Source organism: Macrotis lagotis, chromosome 2 (genome assembly GCF_037893015.1).
Source record: "Macrotis lagotis isolate mMagLag1 chromosome 2, bilby.v1.9.chrom.fasta, whole genome shotgun sequence".
Lineage (NCBI taxonomy): Eukaryota > Metazoa > Chordata > Mammalia > Peramelemorphia > Peramelidae > Macrotis > Macrotis lagotis.
In genome coordinates, this window is record NC_133659.1 from 230,005,171 (window position 1) to 230,018,615 (window position 13,445).

Sequence of the window (13,445 nt, forward strand, 5' to 3'; positions counted from 1 at the left end):
GATTTTGCTTAAAAATTGTGCATTGCCTATTCTGTCTTTTTTTTTCTGAGTATCTAGTATAGTCAAAGGTGATGAAAGAGTTATTATGCTATTTCATTTTGCAGCAAATTAGGTACTCCTGACCTTTGTTTTCCATATCAGATAGTCATTATTGTACTTGACATTTTGCAGAAAGGAATTGCTAAACAGAATTTGAGAAGGGAAAGAAAACTAGCACTGATATAACCAGTCATGTTGCTAAAACTTTATAAATATTATCTCATTTGATTCTCATAACAACCCTCCAAGGTTGGTATCCATTTTACAGTTCAAGAAACTGAGGTGAACAGAAGTTAAGTAACTTGTCCAAGATCACACAAATGATACTAATAGGATTTTAATTCAATTTGAACTCAATTTCTTAATTCTATCCACTGTAGATCTAGAACAAGAGTTTAGAATCCTCTACTATTGTATTCTTTGGTTGTTTTCAGTCACAGTAGACTCTTCGTGATTCTTTTGGGATTTTTGTTGTTGTTGTTGTTGCTGTTTTGGCAAAGATATCGGAGTGGTTAGTCCATTCCTTCTCTGGCTTATTTTACAGATGAGGAAACTGAGGCAAACAAGGTCAAGTGACTTGCCCAGGGTCATAGGGTTAGTAAAATGTCTGAGATAGGATTTGATCTCATATTTTCCTAACTCCTTGACTGGCATTCTATTTAATAATGGGCCTCTGTAATATCCCCTCTTTCATAATTTAATCCTCCAAAATCATAATAGTACATAAGGAAAAGAGATCCTGAACTTGGGGCAAATGATCTCAATTGTACATGTACTTAGCCATGTTCAAAGGTACTTGAATGATTGTCATTTCAGAATAAATTTAAAACATTATTGTAGAAATGGAAAGAAACACCTAGGATATCACCTGAGATCTTTTTATTTGGTTTTTTGCATGGCAGTGGGGTAAGTGACTTGCCCAAGGTCACACAGCTATGTAATTATTAAGTGTCTGAGGTGGTATTTGAACTCAGGTCCTCCTGACTCCAGGACTAGTGCTCTATCCACTGCGCCACCTAGCTGCCCTATCACCTGAGATCTTAAAGATCTATCTGATTGTGAATATTTTGTGTATCCTGGCACAATCAGAACTTGCCATTTGACAAACAGATTTAACCTCTGATGCCAGCAACTTGGATCCTGACATACTGACTATAGTGCTGATCATAGGGCTGATTTGAGATGGTGATGAACAGGGCTTTTATCTCTGCTCAAAACACTTGGACTCATTCAAACATAGGTCATACTCCTCATCTGTCTGCTTAATCTTGCCCAAAATTTGAAATAATAACATTGAACAACCTCTTTTTATAGGCCTCTTGGAATTAGAAAGAAAAGTTAGCAAGAAATGAGTTTTTCAGTTTTTGGAAACTACCAGGACTGTGCCCTCAGTCCTTTGCTAGATGGTACCAGCTGTGGTGTAAGGAGGACCTGAGTTCAAATTTGACATCAGACACTTACTAATTGGGTGACCTTGAACAAATTATTTAATCTGAACTCCATTGCCTCAAAAAACAAACAACAAACAGAGGATTTTATATTTGATCCTGGAAGTAATAGGGAGACACAGCTCAATGGAGGGTGTTTTAGAGTGGGTAGAGAACTCTCACAAATTGAATATTATAAAAAAACCAAAATCAAACATATATTGTTGCATCAGGTCTAATTCCAAAAATTGTAGAATGTCCTCCTAAAAATTAAAATATCCAAGTTCTTTTGAATTTTGGTTAAAGATCTGATAACTTGGGGAAAAGAAAGATAGTTTGTGCACTGAAATTTCACATCATTTTCAGGGTATAATAAAGCAATTCAAATTATCTACCCAGAACAGGTTTTAAATCTTAGTATTTCAGATTTTCCCTTAACACAATAGGTTTTTTGGATTCAGCAAAATAAAAAATTATTTTCCAATATTAAAATAAAAATATAAGCAGTACATTAATATAACTTACAGTTAAAAGAGATTTCCCTTCACACAGTAAATTCTAATGCTTACTGTTAAAGCAAAGGCAATGTCATTAATACAAACACTGTAATTATTTGCATTTGTACCATATATATTATGACTGACCCTGTGATTTCATTAGTAAAGAAATTCCTTCTACAAATGAAGGCTGATACTTTCCTACTCAATGACTTAGAGAATTGCTTAGGACAATTGATTGATTGATTAAGTCCCTTGTCCAGGGTCACATGGCCAGGATGGTAGACTCAACCACTGATCTCCATTAATTTAAAGACTGACTTTCTACCTCTGATGCCTCACCACCATGCATATTACATAATACTCATTAAATTTTATTTTTTCTTTTCATTATCAGTTCATTTTTCCTTCTCTTTTAAAAATTCAGTTCTCGTCTCTTGCATATGATATACCATACCCTTTTCTATTTTGCACTCCAAATCAAGCATCAATAATACAAATGAAAAACTACAAAAAATTTTTTTTAATGACATAGAATTTTAGTTTGAAAATTGTGGTGAAAGTTGCCATTTTAAACAGTATGAAGATTACATGGAAATATATCACAAATTTATCATAATTCACACTTCTATTCATTATGGCAGGGGTTATATGTAGTTTCAGGCAAAGGCTCTGAATGTGTAGGTGTAAAAACTTCCAAAGTATCTGCTGTATATTTACAACACTATTTTAATTCAGAAAAAGAAATGTCATACAAGCTACAATAGAATTCCCATCCTCTCATTTTGGGGACAATGGAGAGGGAAAAGCCTCTAATATCTTTAGCTTCTGTTTTTGGAAACTACCAGGACTGTGCTCTCAGTATTTTGCTAGATGCTAGAATTGTCTATGCTAGTGTGAATATAGAGCTTCTGTATATTACAGGGAAACTATTTAGACAAACTCATATCCAAATTATATAAATGTCAAATGTTTTTGCCTATATATAAATTTATATCAATAAAGTTTTTTTAGTCATTTGAAATTTTAAAATACAAAAGCCATTTAAAAAATCATGTGGACAATCAGCAAATATTAAATTCTTTTCTGTACATATAGATAGAATATTTTAAATTTCAGTTATTTTCAGGCTTCAAATCTTAACTCATTTTCTCTTTTCACAGACATTTCTCAGAATTAAAAACAGATAAAATATTTAATTTTTTCCAAAGTTTTTATAGTTTATCAGAATTAGACCAACTCAAAATATCAGAATATACATATCTTAACTATTTAGGCAATTTTTCACAAGAGATATCATGCTTCCAAATAGATGTATATGTGTTTTTTGAAGGGATTGAATTTTTAATGATGAAATTTAATCCTCTGGAACTTGCAGAGTCTCTGTACAGTATCTTTTCCATTCCAGCTGTTTATACATCTAACCCTGGGAACCCACAGATATTAGACTGGTCAGTATTATTATATTATTATTTAATTATTTAATCTCAAGACTTTGAATTCAAATTTGAAGCACATATGCAATTTTTATTCTTGACGAGTACAGATTCACAAAGTACAAATTTACTGAAATAAAATTGTTCAGAGGGAACTTTCATTTCAAAGATGATTGAAAAGTAATTATCAATATAAGACTGAATGTCAATATTTTGTTTTAAGATCTTTAATTGATCTTTTAATTTTTGTTGGGAGTTTTTCTTTTTAAATTACAAAAGGTAGGCTTCTTGTCTTTTGGAGATTTCCTGATGCCAATGATCATCCTAGGCTTAGAACCATGGTACTCAAGTATACTTTTCCAAAAAAAGAGAATAATTTTATTTAGGGCAAAAGAACTTTCTGTTTTCTGGCTACTCCTTGGAAAGATTATGATACATGAGAGAACTCTATACAGGCATAAATCTAGGATTAATATAAACCAGACTAGAATACCTTTTGCTGAGACTGACAAACAGGAGAAACCATAGTAGCCATTTTACTTCTCAGTTTTCATCATTTTGCACATAAAAAGTCAAGTAATAGCTGGTCAAGAAGCCACTTAAGTTACCTGGGTCACCTACAAAAGGGAAAAGAAAGAGGAACAGAGCTTCTCTTTACCTCTAACTCTGAAACACTTAGCCTCAGACCATGTATCATTTTTCTTGAAATTAGTGAAATAGGAAAAAGGAAATATTTCTTAACTTTCATATCCCTTTATTCTTTAGCACACCATTTACAGCAGCTATAGGAGGTGTGGTTAGCATTAGTTGAGTTTTAGATCCAGTAAAAGGTTTTCTTAAGGGAAGGGGAATAATAGGTGGGGGTTTGAGGGAAAACATACTTATTTCCTCTACTGGATGATAGACTATTTACAACCTTTATCAAAATAGGCAACTAGGTGGCCCTCATGAAAAGAGAACTGGAGTCAGGATGACTTGAGTCCAAATCTCAGACACATAACACATCTACATTTGAACTGTGTGACTGTGAACAAGTCATGTAACTTGTCTACCTCAGTTTCCTCATCTGTAAAATGGAGATAATTCCTAGTACTACCCCCCCATTGTTGTGAGAATCAAATGAAATAATAATCATGTTTGTAAATTTTAGTGCTAACTACTGTTAGTATCATCAGGATGCTTACTCTCAATTCTTAGACAACACAGTTTACACTGGGGTGAAAAACTCCTGGAAACTACCTTATTCCTAATTTATTTCATTCTAGTTGGCAAAAGAGAGTCAAAAAGACCCGAGTTCAAGTGTTACTTCAGACGCTTTATTATTTTTTGTGAGTATCAAATGAGATAGCATATGTATAGTGCTTTGCAAATCTTTACAATATTATTACTAGCTATTACTATTAGTGTTGTTATTGTTATTATTATTGATAGATTTGGAAATTACAGAAGAAAAATACCTCTTACTGGTTTAGGGAAAATACATTCAAATTCAAGAATATTCACTGACTCTGCCTGAAGAAAATCAGACTTACTCTCAATGGGCTACTATAATGTAAAACTTAACTGAATTCTGTTATGTAGCAATACATTCTCTTAGCGTATTTGACTATTGATTCTACCAGGTCTGAAATATATAAATTTATTCTGGTACAGATCTGAGCAACTTCTGGCAGATAGAAACCAAGTATAGTTATCAAGAAATCACTTTATCAGGCACAAACTATGTTTTCTTACAAAATAAGGAGATGAAAAAAAATCTTTTTTATATTCAGGGAATGGTTCTCAAAAGTAATATATAAGTTGGTGGAGTTGTGGGTAGAGTACCGTTTCTGGTGTCTGGAGGACCTGAGTTCAAATTTGACCTCAGATACTTAATAATTACCTAACTGTGTGAACTTGAGCAAGTAACTTAACTCTATTGCCTTGCAACCCCCCCCCCAAAAGTAACATAAATTATGTTCTTAACTCACCCCTTTTTGCTTTTTGTTCTATAAAATAGAATCATAAAAGAAAAATGTATTTTGTTGCCCTGAAGTCTGGGTTCTAAATAGACTTTGGGGAAACTCTTCCAGAAAGTTCAAAAGAGTTCTAGGAATTACTTAATACTGTAGGGTTTAGATTAAAGTTATAACTTAAGAAGAGAGTTTATCAAACCAACAAAAAAAATCAGACATAAACTTAGGATGTTATATCATAATAGCCAGTCTCATATAGCTTCAAAGACTTTTTTTTTTTTTTTTTAGTTTTTTGCAAGGCAAATGGGGTTAAGTGGCTTGCCCAAGGCCACACAGCTAGGTAATTATGAAGTGTCTGAGACCAGATTTGAACCCAGGTACTCCTGACTCCATGGCTGGTGCTTTATCCACTACACCAACTAGCTGCCCCTATGATCCTTTTCTAATCATATAAGTAGCCACACCACAAGTGGGTTTGCTATAACCCTACAAAGGTATGACTAAAAACCCTGGTTTTTTGGAGACTACCTCTTACCAGCAGAATCACTCTATCCCTTTATCTTCAAATTCTTTTAGAATTGTGAGCAACAGACCAGTAGGGTTTTGAATTACAAAGGCTATAAGATGTTTTGACTTCAAAATTGAAACTCAGATGTTGTTTTAGTCCCAAAAGGCCTACAATGATTGTCATCCTAATAAGAATAAAAACAGAAAGCAATATTATCTATCAATTAACAAGAATTTAGTTGGTTTTTTGTTATTTTGTTATTTGACAGACACTGAAGAAAGAAAAATGAAAAAAAAAAGAAAAAATATGTTTTTAGGAACCTCATGACTAATAATTGGGGGACCAGAGTGGAGAAACATGTAAATGTATAATCATGTTGTGAATAAATGCAGAGATGAGAGGAAGCAAAATTAGGACAGGCTCCTTGTAGAACAGAGGTTCCTAAACTTTTCCGAGTCATAGATTCCCCCCCCCCCACTAATAAAACCTGTGGATTCCTTCCCAGAATAAAGTTTTCAAATGCATAAATCAAAATATATAGATAGAATCACAAAAGAAATTTATTTGAATGGAAATTAGAATATTTTAAAAGCAAGTTCACAGACTATGAATTTAAGAACCCCTTGTGTACCTGTAGAAGGGGGTGTCTGAGTTACTTCCTGAAGTGGAAGGTTGCTGACATGGAGGGCAACCAGTGTAGCGGCACAGACATAATTGTTATGGCTGAGGAAAAGAGACAAGTTTGGGTAATAATCTGAAAATACTCAGATGGTGAAGGGCATTAAAAGCCAGAACAATATGTATTTTATCTGAGATGAACTAATAATTCAATAGCAGAATGACATGGGCAGATCAGCACTTTTGGAAAACCATTTTGATAAGCTAGATGAGGATGAATTGGAGATGGGAGAAATTTGAGTCAGAGAGAAAAACTGAAAAGTCATTGTAAATAGTCTGGGTAAGAGAAAGAGAGGAAGGTATGAAATAAGGGGATAGTAAGCAGTGTTGTGGAGTTAGCAATGGAAAGATTTGATGTGAGAGAAGGAAGAGTTGAGGATAATGCCAGTGGAAGAATGGTGGTAACCTTAAAAGAAATAGGGAAATTTGGTAGAGAACTAGACTTAGGGGGAAAGATTACTTCTGTTTTTGGCAGCTGAGTTTGAGATGTCTTTAAGACATCCAGTTTGAAATCTCCAAAGAGGCAGTTGGTGATGTGGAGCTGGAACTCAGAATATAGACGAAGAACTAGATTTTTGTAGATCTGTGAGTCATCTGCTCAAAATGAAAATTAGGCCATGGGAACTGATGATCACCAAAAGAGCATGGAGAGAAGAGGGAGAATGTAGCTTTGGCCATACTTAGTTAAGAGCATGGTGGATTTTTGCAAGGCAAATGGGATTAAGTGGCTTGCCCAAGGCCACACAGCTAGGTAATTATTAAGTGTCTGAGCTCGGATTTGAACTCAGGTACTCCTGACTCCAGGGCCAGTGCTCTATCCACTGTGCCACCTAGCTGCCCCTTAAGAGTATGGTAGAAGCAATGCCTCTGCAAGGAGACTAAGGAGCAATCAAATAGGTTGATAAAGCTATCATTCGACTCAAAAAACATTTTTATGTGCAAAGAACTGTGCTAGTAATTCCAGAATCAAATAAGATGCCGGTTCTTTCTCTAAGAAGTTTACAGTCTGTTATCAGACTCACAAGAGGTGAATTTCCTAGTAATAAATTGTTCTAAATATATAATTAGCTAATGTATATTGCTTAATTTTATCCTTCCAGGTATTAGGGAACTCAGATGGCACTGTCCTATTTATGAACGAAGACACATGGGCAGAGGACAGTTAATTGATCCTAGTATCAATAATAGATCTGGAATGCTTTCATTTGAAGCAGCAGAATTCTTTGTAATGATACTGAAATACTGATTTCCCACTTTTCCTAGTCACTTTCAGATCTCAGTGGGCTTAGATTTGGAGAAGAGGTCTAAAATATGTCCTGAGTGCCAACTGTCAGGGAATCAGTTTTAGTTTGACTGATTAATCAAGAATTTGAATAATATTACAGATGAGAATGTAACTTACAGTATTTACTTTCAGGTGAAGCTAATGAAATAGTTAAGGTATAAGAATGGGCAACTTCTACAGGAGCCTAGCCTTTAACATTTCAGCGTAAAAGTATCAAGCACATGACTGAATGATGAATTGGTTTGTCAAGAATAGGAATTTATGATGGCAATTCAGAACCTACATCATTGCCATCAGCAATTAAAAATGGTTATACTTAATGAGTTCAGATTGTACAAGAAAATAGTAGAAAGTGAAATACATCAGCTCATGTAAAAATTTAGTGCCTTCCAAGACTAGAATTGGAAACTAAAATTTATACACCAAAAGCTCACTATCTTTCATGGACTGACAGAAAACAGTCCCCATTCTACAAAGACAGAACTGAATATATCCTGGAGAATTCAACTGATAAATTTCTACCACATTTTCACAGATTGAATCACCCAAAGATAGTATTTATCATTAAATTTAAACTCACTATTTTAAAAAGCTGTGCCAATGCCAAATATTTATAATCTCCAAGCTACTTGAAACAAAAAGCTTTCACCATATAGAGATTTAGCAAAGTAGATACAAATCATGTGGGAACAAAATGAGGTGCATGTCATTCCCTGATATCCTGTTTTTCCCAAGGATGCTTTCAGCAACTTTACAGAAAATACAATCCAATACTTTTATTCAACTCAGTGGAAAAGCCACTGCTTTACAACAGAATATTAGATATAAAAGAATAATTGCAGTTATTTGTCCCAAGACCATTTCTAAGTGAACTCCATTGAGAAAGGTGAGAATTAGAGTAATAATAATTATAATAGTAACAGCTCAAGTTTAACAGTAGTAATGAGTATAATTATAGCAATCATAATAATAACTAACATTTGTCAGTAGTCAATAAACATTTATTAAGCATCTACTGCCAGGCACTGTACTAGCACAGAACATAAAAATAAGAAAAAGATAATCCTTTTCTTAAGGAGTTTACAGTCTAATAGGGATATGGGAAGGGAAACTGAACAAAAGGAGGCTGGAAAGAGGTAGTTTTGCAGGAGCATAACGTTCCCTCAAACCAAGCAAAGCTGCTGCTGAAAAATGAAGAGTTACCCACAAAGCTCTGAAACCTCTGTAAAGGAAGGCTTTGGAAGGAAGTATTGCTCAGCTGAGGGTGCTGAGATGATGTTCAGAATTAAAGCTGAGTCAGTCTGGGAAAGCCTTGATTTGTAAATTGCTTTAAAATTTTCAAATTGTTTTACCTACACATCATTTGATTCTCACACAAACCCATGAAGAAGGTGGTCTTCTATAACCATTTTACAGATGAGGAAACTAGCAAAATAATTTATTTGCCCATGATAGGTCAGTTAGTGTGTGTGTGTGTGTGTGTGTGTGTGTGTGTGTGTGTGTGTGTGTGTATATATATATGTAAGAGGTAAAGACTACTAGTGTTCTATCCATGATGATACCCTTGTAAGTGAAGCACAAAGTTCTGTGTCCTGAATTCTTCCATTTGCCTTTCAGGATGAACAGTCAAACTCTGACAGTAAGAAGATGCCAGTACTAGCCAAACTAGAAGAAGATGGTAAGTGGTAGAAAGTGGGAATGACTTCCTTTGATAATAGAATTTAAAGCCTATTGGTCAATCTTGGTTAATCTCCTTTGACAGATAAGGCAGCTGAGGAAACAAAAGGTGATTTGTCCAAGATCACACATATACCAAAAATAGTGGTAGAGTTGCTATCTGAATCCAGATCCACTGATTCCAAGGGTAACTAGGTGGTAAAGTGGATAGAATGCCAGGCCTGGAGAAAGGGAGACTCATCTTTGTGAGTTTAAATCTAGCCTCAGACACTTAAGAGGTATATGACCCTGGACAATTCACTTAACTCAGTTTGCCTCAGTTTCTTCATCTGCATCTTTGCCAAGAACCCCAGCCCCCACTCCCACCCCTTTCCCAGGCCATGAGTCAGAAGCAACTGTACCACTTCTACTGATTCTAAACCTCCCAAAGAACTTAGCTACAATTTTAACCTTAAAAAAAAAGCTATAGTCATACAGCTTTGCTCTTCTACTTCTTGCCTTGAGATGTTCTTTGGAATAGAAGCAAACCACAAACATTTGTTAGGAGCCTACTACTTGCCAAGCACTTGTTTGGGTGTTGGTAGTACAAAGACAATGAAACAGCTTCTGATCCAGGAGCATCCTTTCTTTAGGGGCTGCAAAATTCAGCACAGTAGTATTTATTTATTTATTACAGTATAGAGGGTATGGCAGCTACAGTTGTTATTGCTTTAAGTTGGGGAAGCTGGGGGAATGTGGAATGTGGATTAGATAGGAAAAATTGTAGAGAAATACCAAGAAATAGTTTTACCGTGGGCTTCAGTATACTGAGACAAAGCATTTGCTTCACTAGCATGCTCTATATTGGTAATTCACTACATCCTCCTGCTTTTAATCGTCACGCAACAACAATCCACCTCATATTTATCTCCATTTTTGCCAATCTGTGATATGAGTTCTTGCCCCCAAATCAAGTTTTTTGAAAGTTAAAGATCAGCTTTCCTAATTCCACCATTTTTACTCAGTCCCTGTAGTTCTATAGTCTTCAATACAGCTGCTGATAAAGTTTTCCTTAAGGAATCATTATCCTAGTCAACAACAATCATTATCCTATTGCTGGCCTTTCATTTTAGAATCAGCCTTCTACAAGAAGCCCTTCCTGATCCCCTCACTCAAAGTGCTAATTCATGCACAGACTGAGATATCACCTTGTGATGTCTTTAATCCTTTTTTAAGATGGAGGAACAAACAACAGCACCTTACCCCCAAATTATCTTCAATTCATATATATATCTATAAATATATATTATATATGTATATCTTATCTTTCTCCATCCCTTTTCCCCACTGTAGTTACTTCAAAGCAAATGCTTGATACTTGGATGCTGACTGATTTTCCTTTATTTTGTGACTTTCTCCTTTATGAATATTTCTTGAACAATCTGGTTATTTTAAAACATGGTTATTTTAGAACTTAAGATTTCAGGGGAGATTTCTGAGTAGTTTATCAGCCTTCTCTTTAGCCTCTTAGGAAAGGAATCAAGGGAGAGGCAGCAGAAAAATCATAAAACTCAGACCTAACATTGGTGAAAGGCAATCTGGCTGCACCTGGTTGTCCATAGGAGCTCTGAACTCAAGCTTCTTAACTTCATTCAAAGCCATAGAAATAATTTTGCTATAACTTTAAATTTGCAGCTGGCAGCAGCAATGGACATAGAAGGCTTCAGGAATGCAATAACTTGGGCAACTGTGTTCAGAGCAGAGCTGGGAATACACAGTCCTTCAATCCCTGGGGTCTCTGGCAGGGCTATCACTTGCTATAAATACAAACCATTGAGGAAGGCCTAGGAGTTACACAGGTTGAGTGGTTATAAGAGAAAGTCAGGAAGGGACTTAGGCCCTTCCACTGGAGAATGCTTGCTTTCAGAGTTGTTCATTTCCCTTCTGGACCTGGGAGCTAAGGCAGCATTCAGAGGCTGTGGTTTCTGAAATCTGTTGCTTCTCTGAAAACAAAGGCTGCTGGAAGGGAAATGTCAGGATACTGATCAGCGCCTTGAGGGACTGGAAAAGGAAATAAAACAAGTGTTTGATAGAGATCACTAGAGAGATGTTGGAGGAGAACCTCTGCAGGTTTTAATCAGTCCCTCCAGACCGGAATATATATTTATATATAGTTGGAACTGATTCTCCAGGGTCAATTGTTAAATTTTCACTGTGGAGCTTTTACACCTCAGAAGTCATCAGACTCTACAAATCAGGGCTTGGTTTTGTCAGCTGTCCAGACTTAAGAAATCAGCAAACGAAACTTAAAAATGTTTATGAGAATTTTTTCTAGAGAGCTAGTTATTAAACATTTATAAGCACACTAACATACAGTCCAAATTGTCCTCACAGACACCTCTTGAAGTATGCTTTGTTTTCGTGCCTTTATTTGAGCTGTCCCAAACTAAACATTCTGGTCTCATGAGTCTCTCTCCAATAGGTTTGACATGCAGAGTATAAGGGAAGTTTATGGTCTCAGCTTTCAGAAGAGAATATCAGAGGGGCCCCACAGCTCTTCTCTTGTATTTAGTGTATTTAGAGTGATTTATGTCACTGACACAACTTACCCAGTCATCTCCCCTGACTTCAGATAAGTCTAGAAGACAAAGGCCTCTTGTCATTGAAACTACATGCCCTGGCAGGATTGGTTATGTTTATGTGTCTCTTAATATAATGTGTTTGATTAAATTTGCAATGATTTGTGTGATATCTGACACAAAAAATAGGGAGATAGAGGTAGCATGGAACATAGTGGAAAGATTTGGAGTCAGAGGACGAGATCTGAACCTATGAACTACAATTATTGCATGATCTTAGATAATTGGTCTTTTTTAAGCCTTAGTTTTCTCATTTATAAAATGAGAGAGTAAGACTAAATGAATTTCAAGGCCACTTGTGCAGCAGATTCATAAATTCATGAGTCAACTCAGACCTTAAAGCCTTAAGCTGGTCTTCTATACTTCTATGAGGTCAGTTGATTTGAAAATACAAGTGAATGAACTGGAAAAATCTGTTAAATATGGTTTGATTATGTGTGTGTGTGTGTGTGTGTGTGTGTGTGTGTGTGTGTGTGTGTATATATATATATGTATGTTTAGGGTTTTGCAAGGCAAATGGGGTTAAGTGGCTTGCCCAAAGCCACACAGCTAGATAATTAAGTGTCTGAGGCCGAATTTGAGCTCAGGTCCTCCTGACTCCAGGGCCAGTGCTCTATCCATTGTGCCACCTAGCTGCCCCCAGATTGTGAGCTCCTTGAAGGCAGGGACTCCCTTTTACTTTTTATATTCCTAGCACTTAGCACTGCCCCCCACAACATAATATAATATATATCCTACTAATAAATAGATTGATATAGATTATCAATCCTCAATTTAAAATTATTCCTTATGTTTTCAGGATACCCATTCAGTTAATCCACACTCTGCAATTTACAGAATTTCTTGAGAGAAAGTATCCTGAATAGAAAAGTGGGGGACTATAATTACAAAATATTGCACATGAATACATTAACTTTGTTGGTGGATTTACTTGACTGTTTTTTTCTTTATTGTAAAAGAGTTTTTCTTTTTTACAAGTCAGGATGCATGTTCTAAATTAATGATTAAGATGTAAGAAACAAAAGATGTTAATAAAAAAATCTTTTTTTTTTAGGTCCCTCCCCCCACCTTTTGTTCTTTGAACACCTATCTGCCTATAACCTAGGGTGAGATGTTTTAGTGAAAAGAGAAAATAGGTTTAAAAATGTTGCTCCAAGGTACGAAATGATACTAAATAACAGACTTTTATCTCACTGTAAAGGGTCTAATCATCTAGAGTATAATGCAGAAAAATCCATAACTTTAGAAACCAGTTTTGAGGAAGTAGGATAGCTTCCTTTAGATTTTAATGTCGAGGGTAAAGAATAAACCCACATGTTTCAAAT

At 35.4% G+C, this 13,445-nt stretch overlaps 1 protein-coding gene across 2 annotated transcripts in view; it reads left to right on the top strand.

Annotated features, from left to right (window-relative positions):
* The window catches only part of MXRA7 (matrix remodeling associated 7), a 49,288-nt gene that overhangs the window by 4,059 nt on the left and 31,784 nt on the right, over positions 1–13,445 (top strand). For both annotated transcript variants that reach the window (XM_074225100.1, XM_074225102.1), the window contains exon 2: positions 9,443–9,503. In XM_074225100.1, the coding sequence (XP_074081201.1) occupies positions 9,443–9,503 (61 nt within the window). The remainder of the gene's footprint in view (positions 1–9,442; positions 9,504–13,445) is intronic.